This window comes from Schistocerca cancellata, chromosome 4 (genome assembly GCF_023864275.1).
Source record: "Schistocerca cancellata isolate TAMUIC-IGC-003103 chromosome 4, iqSchCanc2.1, whole genome shotgun sequence".
Classification (NCBI taxonomy): domain Eukaryota; kingdom Metazoa; phylum Arthropoda; class Insecta; order Orthoptera; family Acrididae; genus Schistocerca; species Schistocerca cancellata.
In genome coordinates this window covers 45,161,169-45,185,461 of record NC_064629.1, presented here as the reverse complement: position 1 = coordinate 45,185,461, position 24,293 = coordinate 45,161,169, and the positions used below count along the sequence as shown (strand labels likewise).

Here is a 24,293-nt window from a genome sequence, read left to right as displayed (position 1 = left end):
TGACAGCTTCCACTCTTGCAGCCGTATGTTCATTCAGGTGCTAAAAGGTTTCCTGGGGAATGGTAGCCCATTCTTAACAGAGTACAGCACTGAGGAGAGGTATCAATGTTGGTCGGTGAGGCCTGGCACGAAGTCAGTGTTCCAAAACCTCCTAAAGGTGTTCTATAGGATTTGGGTCAGGACTCTGTGCAGGACAGTCCATTACAGGGATGTTATTGTCATGTAACCATTCCGCCACAGGCAGTGCATTATGAACAGGTGCTTGATCATGTTGAAAGATGCAATCGCCATCCCCAAATTGCTCTTCAACAGTGGGAAGCAAGAAGGTGCTTAAAACATCACTGTAGACCTGTGCTGTGATAGTGCCATGCAAAACAACAAGGGGTGCAAGCCCCTCCATGAAAAACATGACCACACCATAACACCACCACCTCCAATATTACTGTTGGCACTACACACACTGGCAGATGACGTTCACCAGGCTTTTGCCATACCCACACCTTGCCATCAGATCGCCACATTGAGTACCATGATTCGTCACTCCACACAATGTTTTTCCACTGTTCGGTCATCCATTGTTTATGGTCCTTACACCAAGCAAGGCGTTGTTTGGCATTTACCAGCATGATGTGTGGCTTATGAGCAGGTGCTCGACCATGAAATCCAAGTTTTCTCACCTCCCACATACCTGTCATAGTACTTGTGGTGGATCCTGATGCAGTTTGGAATTCCTGTGTGATGGTCTGGATAGATGTCTCCCTATTTCACATTATGACCATCTTTAACTGTCGGCAGTCTCTGTCAGTCAACTGACGTGGTGGGCCTGTATGCTTTTGTGCTGTACATGTCCCTTCACATTCCCACTTCACTATTTACATCAGAGACTGTGGACCTAGGGATGTTTAGGAGTGTAGATATCTCATGTACAGACATATGACACAAGTGACACCCAATCACCCGACCACGTTCGAAGCCTGTAAGTTCTGCGGAGTGCCCCATTCTGCTCTCTCACAATGTCTAATGACTAATGAGGTCACTGATATGGAGTACCTGGCAGCAGGTGGCAACACAAAGCACCTAATATGAAAGACCTATGTTTTGGGGGTGTCCGGATACATTTGATCACATAGTGTAGCTGCAGTTATCCAAAGTATTACAAAGATCCTTTCCATCTACTCTTCTAAGGAAAAGGCTGGGTGGAGAGTACTTACCAAGGTACTATTTGAGTGATTGGTAGAAGTTTTAGAAGATTTTCCTTCTAAAATCTCCATCCAGTTTCATCACATTGTTTTGAGTGTACTGGAGCTTTGCTTTTCCAAGGGCCATGTCTGTAAATTACTGCTGTTTTAATGGTATGAGTTTATCCCTGTCTGTCTGGGTATTATGCAAGTTTCATCTTAGTGGGTTTTTCTATCTGTGACTGATTTTTCTCAGGCTCTTTTTATTTTGCTAAAGGAGCAGTCTCTACAGCAACTTTGACTAAGTTATACTTCAGTGGTGCTAGCTGTTATGTTCTGATGTTCCAATGTTCTCTGTGAATTTGTTACCAAACTGTGCTAAGTTAACCTAGGAATCAATTTACTAGGTATCTTAGTTTCCTTGGGAGGTACTTCAGCTATAATTTGAAGGGCGAATAATCTTGATGGAGGCTGGCGTCTCTTAGTACCCTGGCAGTCTAGATCTCTCTTCTGGTCTTTCATTATATAGCCATGTGAGTGGGTTGAAATGTTTCCAGGAAGGGTCTGGATGATGTGTACATCTTATATTTTATTTTAAATATCTTTGTGTCACTGACTTTACTTATAGATTAAGGACCTTACAGTCTCTCATGAATTTCCCTTTGTGACATAGGTACTGTTACCACCTACCCACTTTATGTCTGTATTTTTGTTATTTGTCCAGATTGCTTTAAAATCACTCATTAGGATGATTGTGTGCCACAATGGGACCTTGCTTCTGAAATTCTCTGTTCTTGCAACAAATAGTGTGTGTGTGTGTGTGTGTGTGCGTGTGTGCGCGTGTGTGTGTGTGTGTGTGTGTGTGTGTGTGTGTGTGTGTGTGTCCATAAACTACCATATAACAAATAGTAGAATTACACAGATTATCAGTTTCCTCTGCACTTCAAGATGTTGTCAACATTTCATAATAAAAGAAAGTCATGCAATTGCTGATCACTTTGTGACCTGATAGCAAATAATTAATGAAATTGTACTACAAATAAAAATGTAAATATGTCTCACCAAGAGCTGCAGCGGTACAGTGGGCTAACATGAAGCCTGAGTTCAGACCACCATCTTTGACAAGGAAAGCAGGAAGCTCACTCAAGGCTGCACACAAGAAATATATGGACTGAACAAGATAGCATAATATAAAATTTTTGATGTATCACTTGACAAGAGATATAAGAATCATTTCATTTTGCACACTTTGCTCCCTCTTAAATTGATTAAATATATTGAAAAACTATCAACTCACTAATTTCTATTATCTGACAAATTACACACAATTTGCTTTTCTTAAATGAATAAATTAATTTAAAAACTACAGCTACAGCAAGAACAAACATGGTTTATGAAATGCAGTACTTTATTGAGAAACATGTAAGATACAATGAAGTACAGACTGTGCATAGCACTGAACACATTGCCTGGACAACAGTAATACAGGTTACAGACTAGGCCAAGCTCTCATTTGCGATCACTTAAATAATACTGTTTCTTTGGTGGCTCACCAGAGTGTGCCAGGGGGCTGACCAGGTGGCCCCTGGAAGCAGGCCTATGAACTGTATGGACGCATGTTCTCTGAATCACACATGTCAGGGGTGAAGGTACATCAAATATCCATTGGAGTACTCTCATTTTGCTGGAATTGTTACAAAACTCTCTTGACAAAGTGAGCTATTGCCTATCTGTTCAAACAATAAAGTAAACAGAAGAGTGGGAATTACAGAGGTTCTATGGGAAAATATAAATAAGCTTACAAAAAGAGTGGATTGTAATGGTGGAAGTCATCTAGTTTGCAAGTTCTCTCTCTCTCTCTCTCTCTCTCTCTCTCTCTCTCTCTCTCTCCCTCTCTATCTATCTATCTATGTTTCTCATATATTTCTTTTCAGTGCAATTATGGATCAAATAATGATGCATATTATGCAGACTGAAGCTAAAACTTTGTTTTTGTGTCTTCTGTAGTGCACAAATTACATAATTTTAAGGAAATTTGAAATCCATGGAATAACGTGAGGCACTGCAAGACTTTAACCTACCAAGTACTGACTGGGGCATCTATGGATTCATTGCAGGTGTTACAGACAGTCAGTCTTGTGAATTAGTTCTGAACACCTTTTTCAAAAACTGTCTTGAGCAGTTAATTCCAGAACCCGCACACAATGGAAATATTTTAGATCTTGTAGCCACAAACAGGTCACACATTATTGACAGTGTCAGTATAGAGACAGGGATTAGGAATCACATCATAATCTTAGTGGTGATGGTTACTAATGTTAATAAATTGATCAAGGAGGCTAGGAGAGTATTTATGATGGAAATAGTAGATAAAGAGTTGTTAACATCTGACTTAGACAATGAAGGGACATCATTTAGTTCTGATGTGTTGGACATAGAGGAATTATGTGCAAAGTTCAAGTTTATTGTAAATCATGTTCTGGAGAAGTATGTGCTATATAAGTGGATGGAGGACAGGAAAGATCAATCAGAGTTTAATAACAAAGTTCAGAAAATGACAAGGAAGTAGATATTGTTGCATTCAAATGTTAAAAATAATGTGAAAATGTTGACAGGCAAAAGGTACTAGAAATTCACATTTCTATAAAAAGATTGATGTGCAAAGCATACACCTTCCATCATCATACCTTAGTGAGAGACCTTGCTGAGAACCTGAGAAAATTCTGATCCTATGTAAAATCACTAAGCAGGCCAAAGGGTTCTATCCAGTTCCTCATCGACAAATCTGGTGTGGTAATGGAAGACAGAAAAAGGAAAACTGAATTTTCAAATTTCACCTTTATAAAATCATTCATGCAGGAGAGAAGATCCAGGACAGAATAATGACAATATTATGAAAAGGACAGTTGCTACTCACCATATAGTGGGGATGCTGAGTCACAGACAGGCACAACGAAATGACTGTCAGCAAGTAAGCTTTCAGCCATAAAGGCCTTCATCACAATTAGACAAAACACACACACACACACATCTCTGGAATAGAGGAGCAATTGAGAGAATTAAAAACAAATAAGTCACCTGAACCTGACGGAATTCCAATTTGGTTTTACAGAGAGAACTCTACGGCACTGGCCCCTTACTTAGTTTGTACTTATCATGACTCTCTCACCCAGCTCAGAGTCCCAAGGGACTGCAAAAAATGCAGGAAAGTATCACAATTTTACAAAACTGAGCTTGTCCCTTTCTCACACAAAATACTGTGAAACATGGATCAAGGACAACAGACAGTTTATGTACCCCTAGAGTTCTGGAAAGCAGTTGACATAGCGGCCAACTGCAGACTGTTAACGAAGTTATGAGCATATAGAGTAGGTTTTGAGATATGTGAGTAGCTCTATAGAGACTTAAGAAATAGAACCCAGTATGTTGTCCCCAATGGTGAGTGTTCATTAGAGACAAGAGTATCTTTGGTAGTGCCTCAAGGAAGAGTGAAAGGACTGCTCTTGTTCACCATATACATGAAAGATCTGACAGGTAGCATAAGCAGCAATTTGTGATTACGAGGGTAGTTTGAAAAGTTCTCTGAATCACCATGAAAGGTCAGCACTAGCGCAAGTTGTTCACGTGATATTCATTGGACTGTTGCCTGTAAACACATGCCACATCAGTGCTCTTGGAAGAGATCTGTGGCGGTGATGTGGCTCTGTCATAGTTCCCACGTAGTGATTTGTGAAGATGGAAAAAAAATCGAGATTTGAGTAGTGATTAAGTAATTTATAAATAATGGTATGAAAGCAAAGGAATGCCAATTTCCAGAATACACTGGGGGACTCTGCTCCTTCATATTCAACTGTTGCCAAGTGGAGAAATGAATTGAAATGTGGTTGGGAGAGCTTAAATGATGATCCATGCAGTGGTCAGCCAAGATGTGTCACTACTCCAGAAATCATTGCAAAAGTGCACAAAATTGTCATGGAGGATTGCTGATTGAAAGTGTATGAAATTGCTCACACTTGCCAGATGTCATCTGAAAGGGTATATCACATTTTGACTGAAGAATTAGAAATGAGAAAAATATCTGCAAGATGGGTGCCGTGACAAGACAATGCGCACTGGCATACATGTGCCATCGCTGTGGCAAAATTACATGAACTAAGGTATGAATTGTTGCCACACCCACCTTATTCACCTGGCTCTGTCAGACTTCCATCTCTTCTCAAAACTGAAAATTTTTCTTGGTGGATGAAGATTTACTTCAAACAAAGAATTGATAGCCCAAGTTGGCAACTATTTTGCAGGCCTGGAAGAAACATTGGACCAAATGCATTAATCTACAAGGAGACTAGATTGAAAAAGTTTCAGTGATGTAAGAACTTTTTTCTATTCTGTTACAAGAACTTTTCAAACCACCCTCATATTTGCTAATGATGCTATAGTGTACAGGAAGGTGTTGTCATTGAGTGACTGTAGAAGGATACATGATGACTTAGGCAGAATTTTTATTTGGTATGATGAATTGCAGCTTACTCTACATGTAGAAAAAATTAAGTTCATGCACATGAGTAGGGAAAAAATCCTGTATTGTTTGAATACAGTATTAATGGTGTGTGATACAGTAGGTGTGACATTGCAAAGAGATTTGAAATGGAATGAGCACATAAGGATGGTAGTAGGGAAGGCAAATAGTTGATTTCAGTTTATTGGGAGGATTCTAGGAAAGTGTAGCTCATCTGTATACAAGGAGACCATTCACACAACACTAGTGTGACCCATTCTTGAGTACTGCTCAAGTGTTTGGGATCCACACAATGTCAGATTAAAGGAAGATATGAAGCAATTCAGTGGGGTGCTGCTAGATTTGTTACCAGTAAGTTCAGTCAGCATGTCAGTGTTATAGAAATGCTTTGTGAAGTCAAATGGGAATCCTTCGAGGGAGAATGATATTCTCTTTATAAAATACTATTGAGAAAATTTAGAAGACCTGTATTTGTAGCTGACTGCAGAATACTTCTCCTGCCACCAATGTGAACATTTTGCATAAGGAATGTGAAGACAAGATAACAGAAAATAGAGCTCATAGAGAGGCATATAGACAGTCATTTTAACCTCACTATGTGAGCGAGTGGTAGAAGATACCTTTCACCCTATGCTATATGGTAGCTTGTGAAGTATGTATGTAGATGTAGACATAGATGTAGAATATGTGCACAAGAAGATGTCATAGGAACAGCGTGACACAGTGATTCAGATGTAAGATAAACTGGAAAACCATCCATTGGTCATGAGTGGTTCTTCCAGTGTTTGTTGTCACACTCCTGGTGCTATACATAATTGAAATAATGGATATGATACCCTCACATGGGTAAGCAGGATGCTGAGATGCATGACACATCCCCAACTTGTGGATCAAACCATCCAGAATGGCTTGGGTTAATGTTTCATATTCTGGTTAAGTGCTGTCTGAAGGTGAGACTGCTGTGTCCCACACATATTCAGTTGAATTTAAATCCAGGGAGGCCTGTACATCTTACTGATAGCCCTTTAACAAACCCGAAAAAAAAAAACAATAGCCCTCAGGGGCACACTTCCACCAACAGTACTCATGTAAATGAGACTGAAGGCTAGAAGAGCGCCTCTGCCCCCTCCCAAGAACTGACTTAATGGCCCCCCACAACCCCTCTATTGTATTCGTATAAGCCTCCGTCTCATAATTTTTAAACTCTAAACTATGGTTCACTTCTAAATGATTGTACCCCCTCTCTCCCAACACCTATAAGAAGAAAAAGCATCAGAAACTACAGCAGAACCCAGTTCTATAAACTCCTCAATTAACCCCACTAATTCCCTCTTAATCTGCCCCTCCAAAACCCTAAAAATACATTCCGAATACCCACCCCCCGATACAACGGCCCCCCACACCTAGACACCAACCACACAGACTTACCCCTCCCATACTTCCTTTTCCCAAACTGTGATTCGTCCACCTCCACCACAACCCCAGGCCCACACAACTTACCCCTGTACTTAAACTCCGAACACACTTCACGACAAAATGAAAACCAGTCAAGCACACTCCTCTCACTCACACCAGTCTCATGCGCAGAAAAACTGTGGGAGGATTTATAACAAAAATAGTATGTCACCAACACAGTCTCGTGCATGCCCAACCTAGACTTCTCAAACCAGGAACTGCGACGTATGGAGCACCATATGTTATCCCTATGGCACCGCCACATATAACCATCCCTGGTCCGAGACGCCAGAACTTTTGCCAATTTCATGTCATGACCACAAACAGCACACTTCACAGCCTCTGCCAACAAGCCAAACAGCTGCAGAAACTTAATCAGCTCCATCGGACTCACCCCCAACTCAGCATGCAAATGCACACTGTTAATTTTGTCAGTCATATCCGTACCCTACAACAGCAGCAACAAATTAATTTACTCAAATTAACACATGACCTTCAGCGAACAGCACTACAATAACTTTTACACAACAAACACCAAATCGGTAACTCACTGAAAACAATTCCTCTCCACACACAGCCAAACCCAGAACCACCCAGAACAAGCAGTAACACCAAACTGAACCCAATACACCATACAACATGAAACCCCTAAACACACCACACGAGGGCACCACAAACAGCAACATGACAACACCTTCAAACATGCCACAATCACAAACCAAACTCTGCGCCATCATGACGTCACACATCACAACAGCTTCACGTCATGGGTCAAAGCTGACGGGTCAGTTCGGACACTTCCGTTGACCTGGTAGTTGATGTACAGATTCTAAGCAAATACTGTAAAACTTGTGGCAGTGGAACTGAGAAAGAGCATGACCATAACTGTCAGATGAATTATACTGGTCCAAGTGTGGGGAAGGAGGTAGCAGGAGTTCTCAGGATTTTTAATCGTTCAGTGGCAAACAGACGTGTCAGATACACACAGTCTTTAGGGGATGGTGACAGCAAAGCTTATGACTGGGTATGTGCAGAACAACCCTATGGTTCTAATGACACAATTTCTAAATTAGAGTGCATTGGACATGTCCAGAAGAGAATGGGGTCCAGGTTGAGAAGAATATTGAAAGAAAAGTAAAAAATAGTATTGGAAGCTGGTAGGAAGATAGGTGGTAAAGGTCACTTGACAAATGTTGAAATAGATAGATTACAGAATTATTATGGTTTGGCCATAAGAAGAAATGTAGTGAATTCATAAAACATGAAAAAAAAAAAACTGTATGGGCTATCTCTTTCCATAAGCTTTCCACAAATGGAAATCCAGTCCATGGTCTTTGCCCGTATGATCCTGACACTTGGTGCAAGTACAGGAGAAGTGCCAGATATGACCACAAACATTCTTTATCTGCATCAGTAATGAATGAAATTAAATCCATATTTAGAGATCTTTGTAAAGATACCATGTTGAAGAAATGTCTTCATTGGAAAACCTAAAATTTTAATGAATGTTTGAATTCTGTCATTGAGAACTGGTTACCAGAAACTGTATTTGTTCAGCTTACAACCCTCAACATGCTATTTCATGCTTCAGTGATGGTGTAATTAGAAAACTGGATGTTTTGGAATTATTGAGCATAAAATTTAGTGGAAATACTGCAAAATCCTTGGTGCAAATTGATAAACAGAGAATCCACAAAGCAGATATTGCTAATTTAAAATGCACAAAAGAAGCCAGACAGAAAAGAAGAGGGACCAAGAGAAGAAAAGGAGATCATTATGATTCAGATGATGCTCAGTATGATGCAGGAAAATATTAGTGGTAAGTAATTCTCATCAATAACTATACTAGAATTGCAATATTAAACCTTAAATGGATTTTTCTCGATACTACATTTTTATACTTTCAGGTACCATTATTTGATAAACTAATGGGGTTAGAAACATGAAATTTGGGCAATTTGTACTGCAGATGGTAATAAGTTATTACAAGTAAGTTGAGAATCACCACACAATCAGAAACTGTTTCATAATAATTAATGTACAAAGAAAGTTAAATTTTACTAGTGAAAGAATAACATTTTTTCCTTGAAAACTATAAGAGGTATTATGCTCATTTTACTTGTAAATTGAGGCATATATGTTATATATATGCTGTAAAAATTTCATAGTTTTATCACTTATATTTCTCTTGAAAAGTGTACCTATTGAAAGGGTAAAATAGCATTGACAGAATAGGGATAAACACTGCCTTCCATCTCCCCTTAATAGATGTCTAGAATTTGGAGTATTTCATACAATATTAAAAATATCAAAAGTTCTTCCACTGTACAAAAAAGGGGACAAACATGATCTCAAAAATTACTGACCAATTTCAGCAGTTCCTACATACTCCAAAATATTTTAATCTGCCTATTTACAACCAACTAAACAACCACTTTGAGTCATGTAATTTGCTTTCTATAGTCAATTTGGCTTTTCCAAGGGAATAAATAATACCACTGCTGTTCTCTCAACTGTGGATGAAGTAATAACAGCCTTTGAGTATAAAAATAAAGCTTCACTTCTTTTTTGTGATTTAAGTAAGGAATTTGACTCTAATTTTAATGATATTCTACTTGCTAAACTCAAATACTGTGGTGCAAAAGACTCTTTATTTTCAATAATTGTATCAATAGGAAACAGTTTGTCTCTATCAGAAATGAGCACTCACAACCACAAGAAGTTAAAGCAAGGGTCCAACAAGGTTCTGTCTTTGGAACCTTCTTTTTTATAATTGAAGTCAATGAATTACACTATTGCATTCCAAACTCTGTTATTTGTTATGCTGATGATACAAGGTTGCTAGCTCAGCATGAGAACACCTTAGTTCTGCAAGATATGGTATGGCACAAGATGGCATGAAAGTGTCACTGAAATAGTTTTTATCAAATACACTCCTTTGAAATCCAGATAAAAACCAGTAGATTATACTGGGATTGTCAAAAGAGGTAGAGGTGAAAGTAGTTAAAATTCTAGGAATTCATGTGGATTCTAAGTTATCTTAGGAAACACACATCAACCATACCTGTACAAAATAATCTCAAGTTACTTATTTAATGTGGAAACCAAGAGGCTTAGTAATGAAAGAATATTTAAGAGATATTTATTTTGGACTCTTTCAAACACCATAGACTATGGACTGCTGATATGGGGACATTCTCCTCACATAAATGAAATTCTAAAAATTTAAAAGTAGAAGGTATTGGCAATGGGTAATGCTAGTAGATTAAGGCACTGCTGGCCTATATTCAGGCTTGTCACAAACTTTAAATTCATTAATCTCTCTATATATGCCTCAGCACTGTATGTGAAAAACAACACAGCAGATTTTGAAATGAGGGAAAACATACACAAAACACTAGATGCAAAATAAAATTAGATATACTGAGGCATAGGCTGGAAATAACAGGGAATTCCCATCTAATGAATGGCTTAAGAATATTTAACAATGAAAGCAATCAATTTGACAAAACGATTTAATTGGATAGATAAAAAATCTACTCACCAAGCAGTGCCAGAACACCCACATCAAAGAAGGCTATAACTGGGAAAAAACTTTTGGAGCCAGTGGCTGCTTCTTCAAGCAGAAGAAGCTAAGTGCATTGTATGTAACAGGGTGGAGTGGGGTGGTGAAAAATGAAGTTTGTATAAAGCCAAAACAGACTGAAGAAGAGAGTAGTTACTGTGAAGAAATGCCGAGACAGAAGAAATGTAAATTAATGCCAGGTGGGTGGCAAGAACCACGGACATGCTGCAGCGTTAGTTCCCACCTGTGGAGTTCTGAGACACTGGTGTCTTGGAGAAGAATCCAGATGGCACGTGTGGTGAAATGATCACTGAGGCCACAATTGTCCCCTTGTAGAACATGCTCTGCAAAAGGATATTGTGTTTTGCCAGTATACACCCTCTGCTTATGCCCATTCACCCTAATTGATAATTTGGTGGCGGTCATGCTAATGTAAATGTCTCGAACAGTGTTTACATAACAGCTGGAATATGATGGGTCATTTCACAGGTGTCTCTCCTTTTGTTAGTATATGTTTTGCGGTTACAGGGCTGGTATAGTTGGTGGTAGGAGAGTGCACAGGGCAAGTCTTGCAGGGACAGTCACAGGAGTAGGAGCCATAAGGTAAACAGATGGGTGCAGAAGGAGCATAGGGTCTGACAAGAACATTGTGGAGAATGGCAGGGTGACAAAAAAACCTTCTAGGTGTGGTGGGCAAAATTTCAGACAGAATGGATCTCATTTAAGGGCACGATTTTAAGAAGTCATGACCTTGTTGAAGTAGCTGATTAATACATTTCAGACCAGGATAATACTGAGTGACCAGTGATGTGCTCCAGAGATTTTTTGGAGGGATCGGCAGTACCAGGATTGAATGTGATGGCCCAGGGAAACAGCTTTTGAACTAGGCTCATGGGGTAATTATGTCCAATGAATGCTGAGATGAAAATGATGGCATATTGCTTTAAAGAGTCTGCATCCAAACCAATTTGTTTGCCTCAAATGCCAAGGCTGTATGGGAGGGACCGTAGTGGTCGCGTGGTTCCAGACTGAAGCACCAGCCGGCCGTAGTGGCCGTGCAGTTCTAGGCGCTACAGTCTAGAACCGCGTGACCACTACGGTCGCAGGTTCGAATCCTGCCTTGGGCATGGATGTATGTGACGTCCTTAGGTTAGTTAGGTTTAAGTAGTTCTAAGTTCTTGGGGACTGATGACCACAGCAGTTAAGTCCCATAGTGCTCAGAGCCATGTACCATGTACTGAAGCACTTAGAACAGCTCGGCCAACCCGGCTCGCCACCTATTTCACCTCAGGTAGTCAATGGTAAATAAAGAATCTGAATGTCTCAAGTTTAACACAAAACTTGATTGCAAAAACTTTGCTCGAAATTGGGCTGGCCCATTTTATTAGCGCCGGCCGGTGTGGCCGAGCGATTCTAGGCATGTCAGTCTGGAACCGCGCGACCACTACGGTCGCAGGTTCGAATCCTGCCTCGGGCATGGATGTGTGTGATGTCCTTAGGTTAGTTAGGTTTAAGTAGTTCTAAGTTCTAGGGGACTGATGACATCAGATATTAAGTCCCATAGTGCTCAGAGCCATTTGAACCATTTTATTAACACAAAGCAAAAACACAACTCTGCTGATGATCTCAAAAATGAAGCGATGGCTGTATGGAGCTGAAACTCACACTGAGCATCTGGAAGGGATGAACACACCATTCCACACAAATGGAACAATACAGCATTGCCAGATCACTCACAGTGTTGTCAATCTCATTACCTTTTTCACACAGGTACAGGGACACAAAAGGGACCAAAATGGAGCCTTGTAGCACACCAAAATTTATATTTCTTATCTTTGCCTTCTTTCTTCAATAATCATACATAATCTCTGAATATTTGTGTTTAATTTTTAGGTATGATTCTATTAAATGCATCACCTTTGCACTGACACCAATGATTACAATTTCTCATAAGAGCACATCTCAGTCAACTCTGTCTAAAGCTTTTGAGGGATATAAAAATACTCCCGCTGTTTGGTAACTATCATTTATTTTCTCTGACATACGGTGAAAAAACTGTACTGAGAAAGATACAGTACTATAACTGCTTTTGAAGCCATGCTTGAAGTCACCTATGATATTTTTTGTATTATAGTGCTCCATTATGCTTTCCTTTCATGATTTTCTTCATTAGTTTGCTAAATGATGAGTTCAAGGAAATTGCTTTGTAGTTCTAAGCTTGCTGTCTTTCCCCTTTTCTAGACAAGAGTTGTTACCCCAAGACAATGTATCAGTCCTCACTCCTAGATGAACAAAGGAAATGTTTTCATACAAAGATGTTATTTTTATAATGTGAGATGTTTTCACTAGAATTGCCACAGTAGCAGATGACTGTTGCAATGATGAAAGAGCAACTGCTCCATGTAGTATGGTACTGAGAAAATGGCTCTTCATAGCATATGAATTGAAGATGTGTGCAGTGATTCCTTTCCAACTTAATATCCAAAATATTTGATTTTTTAATATTTTTATTTTGTTTATTAATAAATACTATATTTTCTTTGTTATTCTTATTTGATTTAATTTTTATTTAAGAAGGATTGTGTAGAAACTGATTTTGCCAATTAATAATGCCATTCACCTCAAACTGTACTATTAAATACATGTAGATAAATATTTACTGCAGGTGAACATGTCAGTTTAACTCATTTTGCAGTGTTGAAGCCCTTATTCTGTCAAGTAACTTCAGAAAATCGAGTATATGTACTTACCAGGGTTAACAAGGCGTTCAGTTCTTCTTTCACTCATCGATGCCAGTTCATGAACAGCAATTGCCAAATAATCAAGCACTTTGGCAGGATATTCCCCATGAAAATTTCCAGCAGAAATAATTTCACCTCTATCAGCAAATACAATATGGATTTATTAAGGAAAATATGCGATCTCATGCTATAAACATTACACTGCCCATGTGATAAAAATTTCTACTACAAAAATCACAAAAGCACAGAACAGACATACAATTTAAGTAGTAGCTAGCTACACAGCACCTATACAACTGACATTTAGTAAGGGTTACTGGTAGTAGTTTTCATACAAAGAAGCAGTAACTAGATAATTCTGGTGAAACTGCTATCCTATCACCAGGAGAAGAAGTTCCACAAGCATTGGTTTTACCAGATCAAATGTAAGCAAGCATACAACTCAGGTACAGTTTGTGTGTATATCTGTGTATTTGAAGCTATCAATCTGTGCTCAGCTGTTTTAGCAATCAGATTTTCAGAATTTCACTATGTAAATTACAGTTAAAAAAGTGGATATGTTTTCTATTTACGACAAATATCAACAAACTGTCAGAGAAATGGTGTGGTTGTATGCTAAAAGGTATCCTGACCATGCCATTCTTTCAAGATCTATCTGCATAAACTTTATAAAAAACTCAAGATACTGGAATTGTGGGAAAAAAAGGAATAGAAAGTTATGAGAGAAATGCAGCAAACATTTTATCCACAGAAACAATAAGTCCACATGTCACTGTTGAGACAGTTCAAATGTGCAAGTGGGCTCAGCAGAAGAGCATTCCATGAGTACTGAATTTCATCCTTTCCACATTTTGCTCCACAAACAGCTTCATGGCAATGACTTTCAAAATTGGTTTCAATTATCTGAATGGTGTCTATGAAAACTGCAAAGTATGCAGCATTTCTACATAACATATTGTTTACAGATGAAGCACCATTTACAAATAAAGGGCAATCAAGAATTGTACTGTTGGTCTTGCTTTTACTGATGGAACTTTAATTAGTCTCAAGTATCTACTGAGATGTTGCAGCATTCCCGCCTGTATGGCTTGCCAACCTTGTGGTACAACAATATCTGGGTTGCCTACATGTCATGCGACTACTCTGCACAAGAAAACAGTTTTGCAGCAGTTCCACTAGCCATCCCTAGCAGCACCACCAGAGCTCATGGACTGGGGTGTACCTATTTGCACCCACAACCCATGTGACTTAAAATAGTTCCTGTGATATCCTGCAACATGAGAGTATTTAGGCCTGCACACCACTATGCAGAGTGAGTTCACATCAAGCTAGAGCTAAGGACATACATCCACTTCACTACAATGCCACTGCCTACTGCCAACCAGCTGCTTCCTTGATGGATAGTGCCTGGCCTCTGCAGCTCCACAGACAGTCCAGTCTCCATGATTGGATGTTCACGGTTGATGGTTCACAAACTTTGGCAGAACATTAAGTGTATTCTGTTTTCCAAAGATCTATATCACTGTGCACATATTAAAAATGAACTCTTGTGGAACTTGGTTTCTGTGTGCAGGAGTAGAACTTGGTAAATATCAGTTTGTGGAAAACTTGGCCAAGTATGAGGCTGTGAGTTGCTGAACAAAGACCTTCAGCTTGTCAGTCAGTTTTGAGTGTTAATTGTGTTTGGTTCATTGGAGCAGATGAGCATACTATATTTTTTACAATAAACTATATTTGTGGAAAATTAGTGATTTTAGTTCCACCTATGGTGGATTTTTTGTCAAAAGTTCCAAACAAATATGCTGCTAGAGTTTATAAAGACATCCCACTGAACATAAGGCAATCCATGTGGTATCAACATGATGGGTGTCCTGCCCATTTCACACAGATAATTAGACCTTCCTAGCAGAACATTTGGAGACTGTTAGATAAGTCACTCTGAAAACATAAAATGGCCATCACACTCACTGGAACTGACACCTCTGGACTTTTATATGTGGGAAAAATCAAAATCCAGGGGTCTACAAAGAAACATATATGACTTTCAAAGATGTGAAATGCTGTATAACACAGGCCTGTGTTGTGATACTTCCAGATGCAGTACTGTGTGTCTGGAGTTACTTTAGTTTATAAAATGAATTAATGCTCAAGGTAAACACTTTAAGCACTCAATATTCCAGTCATAATAACAAACACATGAACTGTATGAGGGTTATATGTTTACTTCCTTCTGGTACAAGAGAGCAGATGTATGTGGAACCTCTCCGAAGTCTCTTTTCCAATACCACAAGAAAAAGTATATAGTCCCATCAAAAAAAGTCAGTGCTATAATTTGGCACCTATAAACATTAAACATTACTCACATACATTAAAATATGCAATATTCTCCTCTATAACTTGACAAAAACTGAACCTTGTTGTATTTACTCATTGTGGATATATTCAGGAAGACGTGTCTTAGCTTCCTTCCCTGTAGAGGTACTGTCCCTCTTTAACTAAGTGAAATATTAATAACATTGTGAAATTACCAACGAAATTAGACAAGATATCTGTATGGTGCAAAGAGTTGCAATTGACTTTAAATAATAAAAAGCGTGAGGTCATCCACATGAGTGCTTAAAGCAATCTGTTAAATTTCAGATCCATGGGAAATCACACAATCTAAAGGCTGTCAATTCAACTCAACAGTAGGCTACCAAAACATTGGTAACTATTTTAACAAAACTGTACAGGACTCTCTTGTTTCGTATGTTCAAAATGAAGAATTCGTGTAAGCACTAAAGGTATCATTTATATACAAAAGGTACGTTTCTTCCTGCTCCACATTCATTTTCCAGGAGCTGTTCTCCCTGTTATATGGTATGTGGCTGTAGAAGAAAACTGGTTATAAATTAAAAAGAAGATAACTAACTGATACTATGCCATATCCCATGGTATGCTTCAGTATGCCATATTTTTTGTGATTAAATAGAATGCAGTTATTTTGTACGTGATTAGTGACATAGCATTGCTGTGCTTCATTCTCATTAGGTGCTGCAAATTTGACTACTTTTTTCCTTTGCTTAATAAACTGTGTATTTTAAGGTACAGTCTTAGAGATGAAACATGACCATTTGCTGGTCACTACAGAGATTAAGACTGAGTCATACTCTTAAGCCACCAATAAAACAGGCTGATCCTCAGATTTGTAAGCTAGGCCATCTGCATAATCTGACAACACTGAAGAATGCACACGTGTCTAGAGGAAGTGTTGTCTTCTGCTCATAATATACAGTGCTGTATCTGTCATAGTCTAGTTGTAAACCTCGTGCAATATAGTTGCAGAGTAGCGAGTTTGAGTCAGCCTATTCCTTTATTTATTTTTAACTGCATTTAGGCTGTCTGCAAAGGTAATTACTTTAATGAATCCTTGAAGATAATTTGTTTCACTTTCTAACCCACTAGTAATACCAAAACCTTCCATAAAAGAACTTGTGGCTGTGTCAAGATCAGAACAGTTTATGCTTGAGAGCTTCCTCACCCTATAGCAGCCACAAGCCATCTGCAACCTGCCACTGGTCACCTTACCACCAGCTGTCATCCAACCAGGTGACAGAGGCATGGCACATTCCAGCACATTTCTGCTCTCTCATTTTTAGCATAAAAATGTTTCTGATGGTAGTTTGATTTTCCACTTTGATAAATTGAGTGAAGTCCTGACAGTTATACAAGACACATGGGTTGCTATGAGTGTATTTATCAAGTGTTGTATTCTTATTTTAAGTTCTAGCATTTGTCATGCAGTTACATACTGGATTTTTCATACTCCAGTCTTGTGAAAGTTGTTATGAAACTGAGTCACAAGTGGAAAATGTCTAACATTTGTGACATATTGTTTGCTTTTGGTTTAATGGAGGATGAAGGCAGTGGAAGCAGCTCAAAAGATTTGTATTTTGTGTAGGGTGTGGATTTGGACTAATCACATACAAAAAGTAATTTCTTGCTTCAAGAAAGATCATTTTCACATGAATGATTTTCCACATTCCTGATGTCTCAGTAATTGACAAGTGTGATGAACTGTGACATTTGGATTCAATAGGCTAGGTTCATAGGTTAAGTGTGGGAGTACTGCATGCTCTAATTCAAAACAACCAAAACCAAAGGATTGACTATTACCACATTCTTTCCTGAACGTCATTCAGTTTTCTCTCTGTACATTCCTGTGCAGTACTGTTTCTGGTGTTGAGTTATGATACATCTATGTCTATAACTACATGGATAGTCTGCAAATCACACTTAAGTCCTGATAGAGGGTTCATCAAACCACATTTACAATAATTTTCTGTTATTACAATCTTGAAGAGTGCTTGGAAAAAATGAACACCTATATCTTTCCATGCAAGCTCTGATTTCCCTTATTTTATTATGATGATCACTTTTTCCTCTGTAGGTCAGCATCAACAAAATATTTCTGCATTTGAAGAAGAATGTTGGTGATTGAAATTCCATGAAAAGATCCTGTCATGACGAGAAATGCCTTTATTTTAATTGTGTCTACCCCAAATCCTGTATCATGTCCATGACACTCTTCCCCATATTTCTTAATAATACAATATGTGTTGCCATTCTTTGAACTTTCCTGATGTACCACATTAATCCTATTTTGTAAGGATACTACACTGTGCAGCAATAATCCAAAAGAGGAAGGACAAGCATAGCATACGCAGTCTCCTTAGTAGATCTGTTGCGTCTTCTAAATGTTCTCACAATAAAATACAGTCTTTGGTTTGTCTTTGGTGTTCTTTCCAATTTAAGTTGTGTTCCAAAATCCTACTCCATAAGGATGTTGAAGATATGGGCCTGTAATTTAGTGGATTATTCGTATTGCTTTTTTTGAATATTGGTGTGACCTGTGCAACTTTCCAGTCTTTGGGTACGTATCTTCTGTCGAGTGAGCAGTTGTTATGATTGTTAAATATGTACCTATTGCATCAGCATGCTCTTAAAGGAACCTAATTGGTATACAGTCTGTACCAGAAGACTTGATTTTATTAAGAGATTTAAGTTGCTTCACTGTGCCAAGGATATCTACTTCCAGGTTACACATGTTGTCAGCTGTTCTTGGTTCAGATTCTGGAATATTTACTATGTATTCTTTGGTGAAGGAATTTCAGAAGATTGTGTTTAGTAACTCTGCTTTAGCAATACTGTCATCAGTAGTATTTCCATTGCTGTTGTGCAGAGAAGGCATTGATTGATTCTTGCTGCTAGCATACTTTACCTGTGACCAGAATCTCTTTGAATTTTCTACCAGGTTTTGAGACAAAATTTCGTTGTGGAAACTATTATAAACATCTGACATTGAAGGTGTTGCTAAATTTCTTACTTCTGTAAATGATCACTAATCTTGCGGGTTTTGCATTCATTTAAATTTGGTATGCTTTCTCTATTGTTTCTGCAGCAGTTTTATTGACATTTTTTGTGTGCCTTTGGGGTATCATCTCCATCATTTGTTAATTCATTTGGTATAAATCTCTTAATTGCTGTTGATACTATTTCTTTGAATTCAAGGCACATCTGATCTAAACTACACTGTTAATTTGGAAGGAATGGAGACTGTCTCTCAGAAAGCATCAAGCGAATTTTATTTGATTTTTTGAACAGATATAATTTTCATATATTTTTGGTGGATTTGGGAGTTACAGTATTCAGTATTGCCATGACAACCCTGTGTTCACTAATCCCTGTATCTGTTTTGATGCTGGTTATTAGCTCAGGATTATTTGCTGCCAAGAGGCCAAGTGTGTTTCCAGGACTGTTTATGACTCACGTGGGCTCATGAACCAATTGTTCAAAATAATTTTCAGAGAATGCATTCAGCACATTTTGGGATGGAGTTTTATGCATATCTCTGGAATTACCCATTCATTTTCACCAACATATCAAGGGCAAGTTGAAGTCACCGTCAATTGTAATTGTACGAGTCAGGTACATATTTGAGATTAGACTCAAATTTTCTTTTTACCTTTCAGCAATTGTATCATTTGAGTTGGTATGTCAGTAAAAGAGTTCAATTATTATTTTATTCCAGTTGCCAACAATGACCTCTACCCATACTAACTCACAGGAACTATCTAACAGCAACAAACATGCTACTGCCAACTGTATTTAGCCTATCCTCTCTGAACACCAGTAGCTCCTTCACAAAAATTTTGGCTGGAGCATCAGTACTTTTTATTAGTGCCTGTAGCTCTGGTATTTTCCCAACACAGTTATGACAATTTATGACTGTTATACTGATGGTTCTAGATCTACATTCTTTCTGTGTTTGACTTGTATTCTTTGAGACTGAAGCCCTTTCTGCATTTCCCCGAGGCCCTCTTACCTAAAAAAAAAAAAAAAAAAAAAAAAAAAAATTTAAAAAAAATTAAAAAGCATCCAGTCCATGCTACACAGTCCCCACTATTCATGTAGCCACCTACTGTGAGTAATGGACTCCTGACCTAGTTATCAGAATCCAAAATCTCACCACCCTATGGCACAAGTAGAGAAATTTGCAGCCTACACAGTCACAGAACTGTCTGAACCCCTGATTCAGACCCTCCACAAAGCTCTGTACCAGAGGTCTGTAATTGGTCCTGTTGATTATGCTGAAAATGATGAGCTCTGCTTTCATCTTAGAAGCAAGATTGGCAGCTTTACCATTTCTGATAGTGACTTTGAGTCCAAGTGGTAGTGAGGCTGTTCATGCAACTCCAATGTTACCCTTCCGTAGCAAGCAAGCCCTCAAGAAACACCAGAGGCATTGACATTCTATACAAGATCAGGCCCATGAGAGCGCGACAAGTGCCCACCAATTCTGGGAGCTCTGCTCTACTGCTGGCAGGCTGTGTGAAAAGTGTTGACTTTGAATTAAGGTGCAATGCGTATTTTATTTGTTCTTTGGATTGCAGGCATCCCTTACTATTGCTGTATTTACTCTTTTCAGTTTCTTGTTAACTCAAGTTCTTATCAAATTTCATTTACATGACTTTTTAAAATAAAACTGTTAAATCAAATGCTGTTGACTCATTGAATTAGTATAATGAAATAAGAGACTGCAGTTACAGAAGTACTGATTATATGCCAGTCAAACTGTACAACAGCATATTTAAAATATGAGCTTGAAACAGAAATTTAACAAACCATAAAACTGTTGCTTGTAGAAAATCCTTTCTATTAAGACAATGAATACATACCAAATGCAAAAAAATTGGAAATAGCCACAGTTTGTAATAAAAATAAAATGCACATAGGCAGATGGGTAGTAAATTCAAGATGTGTTCTTATGTATGGTGTAATATAGGTAGACTGCAGAAGGTACAAAATGTATAATTACATATTGTCCTATGGTATTTAAAAATGGTATACTTAAGATAATTAAATAATGTTGTGATTATTATTTTGTAAAACTGACAATGCAGATATGTACTTGGATCTGATCCATATACGCACATCCAAAGCTTTAAGAAAGTTGTCAAAGCAGCAAAGAAAATGACAAATATTAAATTAATCTTAAAACATGAGAATAAATCAAAGGCAGTGTGGTCAGTTTTAAAACATGAGTTAGGTATCAAAGCCTCTAGACTTGGAATTAGTACAATTAAGCTTGAAGATGAGATCATTGTAAATCCGGCTCAAATTTCAGAATGCTTCAATGAGTTCTTCATTAATGTAGTGAAACCAGAGGTTAATGTTGCAGATTATAGAACAATGTCTGTCCCTTTGGACTAAATCATAATTCTGAATGCCTCACAAAATTCAAAACAGTTTCAACAATAGCTGTAGAAAAAATTCTATTAAAAATAAAAAACAAAAATTCTGCAGGTTGGGATGGAATACCAGCAAAAGTCCTTAAATTTGTGTGTAAAATAATAGGATACCCACTATCTAAAATAATAAACCAATCCTTTGAACAAGGAAGCTTCCCAGAGGTGCTGAACTATGCACAAGTAAAACCGTTGCTCAGAAAGGGTCAAGAGAGGATATGGGGATTTATCGTCCCATCTCCCTCCTTCCAGTCCTATCAAAAATCTTTGAATATGCTGCTGCTATGCAGATTCGAAATTTTATGGAGAAATGTGATATTATTATGTAAAACCAATTTGGTTTCCAGTCTGGCAAAAGTACTGTTGATGCAATTAACAAGTTTATCAATAAGATCAGCACATCATTAGTCAACCATAATAAAGTTGCAGGAATCTTTTGTGATCTCACAAAAGCCTTTGACTCTGTAAATCATGTACTGCTCATCTATAAGCTTGACCAATGGGATCAAGGGTAATGTTCTAAATTGGCTTACTTCATACTTATCAAATAGGAAACAAAGAGTGATTGTCTCATCAAATGCAGCAAATTACTATTGAAAATAGAAAACAGTAGCTCAACGTGTCCCTCAAGGCTCAATTCTAGGACCTATTTTGTTTTTGTTCTATGTTAATGATTTACCGAACAATATAAATTCTCCATCGATTTTATTTGCAGATGACACATCTGTATGAATTGAAAACGAGGAGCCAGAAAACATCTCTCTCTACATAATAAACACAATGAACAAACTAGAAAAATGGTTCCAACTGAACGGATTAAGATTGAACATCCCCAAAACACACATGGTTCAATTCAGAACAAAACAGTCAAAGCCCCAAGAAATTAAAATAACTCATAAAAATCAGGATATAGAATAAGCGGATTCTGTGAAGTTTTTAGGGTTAAACCTAGATAAAAATTTAAATTGGAATAAACATGTTGACTACCTGTTAAACAAATTATGTAGCTTTGCATTTGCTATGCAAATATTAGCTGGTGCAACAGACATGAATGCAAGGAAAATTGCATACCACAGCTACTTTCAATCAGTTTGTGGCGGCGCGGTTCCTTCTGTCCCTTTACGATGAACCTGCACCTACCTGTGAACATTGTCTCAGCATATCATCAGCAGGGAAGCCGAGTGAAACCTACTGTACTTCGATGTGAACCAGGCTGCAATTAAAGTCACTAATCTACATTTTGGGAGAAAGTTTTCACACAAAATGTAAGGTTGGAAATTTTGTCCTCAATTAATATATCCTGAAACTTAGGTGAACAAGTATCACTGCCAAGCCCATGCTAGTCTTAACAGTCACTCACAATCCCTTTTACTTACGTTAGCAAGTTTACGGTGTTGCATTTTCTGAAAACGTAATAGCTACAAAAATACTGATTGTTTTTGATTGATAATGCTCGCCAAATATTAAGTCTGTCGGTATCAAATGCAGTCACAGTTTTTAGCCACCGAGCTGCTCAATACACCACGCAGAATATATGTCTTTTCTCATCACAAAATTCACTTAAAAATTCGGAAATTTCTACACGCCCATTGTAATAGTTATGCCGTCACTTTACCACACTTTTGATGTATGAAACACTGCTAGATCGGGCAACTTATCATTCCCATCAGAACTACTACTACACACATCCAAACTGTTTCATGGCTAGGCTCCCACTCCTCCCTAGAATACTCTAAGTCTTCTCTACCAGGAGAGAAAGGTGCGCAATGAATATTGCTTTACCGTTGGTCAGTTTACTCAACAGCCAATAGCAAAACAATGTTCTCCCATGTCAGTCCACACTTTTCATCAATAACCAATCACAAAATAGTAAACCTAACGACTGCACTTTTTACCGAGGTAATTACCTAATATTCTGAAGTTTTGTTTATGCATAAAGTTATTTAGTATTGTTATTTATGCCTGAATTAACTTTCCCTTTACCATAAACTTACTTTACAAATGTATTCTACAAAAATCCCCTTTGTCCATATCTATACTTCTTCAAAATGTTCCCACACTAAATCCTACTATATAACTTGTTAAACAATTATCTTCATATTAACCTTAAACCACACTCATGCATCATTCATACTGCTAAAACACATTTATAACATTTTACATACACAAAAAGACATAATAACACTTTATGAAAAACGTTCTGTTAATTTAGTGCACTCTAGTGGGCACAGTCGAAACTAAATCAGTCCCCTATCCAATACTGTCCTCTATCGGCTGATACATAAACTACATGCACATCCAGTCTTGCGTCACCATCTGTCACTATCCAGCTCTGAGGCACATCTCCCACTTAACCACCTCCTAGGCAGGATCGGTATATGGTGCTATGCCTCAAGTTGTAGAGTATGGTATTATTTTTTGGGAAATTCAAGCAATATATTGTGCATACTAAAGTTACAGAAAAGAATAATAAGGAACATGTGTACTTCCCATCCAAGGACATCATGTCACCCACTATTTGAAAAACAACAGTTATTAACAGTTCCCTCCTTATACATCTATGATATTATCATCTTTCTACACAGCAATTTAGAGTTATTCAAGAAAAACTGTTTCAATCACATGTATAACACAAGAAACAAAGACAATTTTATGCTTCCCATTCATCGCTTAAACCTGTATGCGCAGTCTCCTCAGTATATGGCAATGAAAATTCATAACAAGCTAAAAGAAAGAATGTTCTGAGTATGAACCTAGAGACTCTGAAAACAAAGCTATATGATATATTTGTCAAACGGTGCTACTACACTGTTGAGGAGTTCATGAAGGATGAACTGAACATTTGAGCAGGATAAATTTACATATAGTCTTGTGTGTAAATGTAGCTCTCCTTCACAAAAGGGAGGAAAGAAAAATAAAAGTTTATATTAATGTTAAAATTCTTTGTACCAATTAGGCCTAAGTTGTGTTATCCATTTTTTGACATGTCTCCTGTACACTAATCATATGATTAGAAATTGTATGTTATGAGATGAATAAAACACTATTCAC

The 24,293-nt window shown here is 37.9% G+C and overlaps 1 protein-coding gene across 1 annotated transcript in view; it reads right to left on the bottom strand.

Annotated features, from left to right (window-relative positions):
- Positions 1–24,293, bottom strand: part of LOC126183218 (histidine ammonia-lyase-like) — a 262,464-nt gene that overhangs the window by 51,650 nt on the left and 186,521 nt on the right. The window contains 2 exon segments of the mRNA XM_049925000.1: positions 2,241–2,327; positions 13,465–13,636. Coding sequence (XP_049780957.1) covers positions 2,241–2,327; positions 13,465–13,636 — 259 coding nt within the window.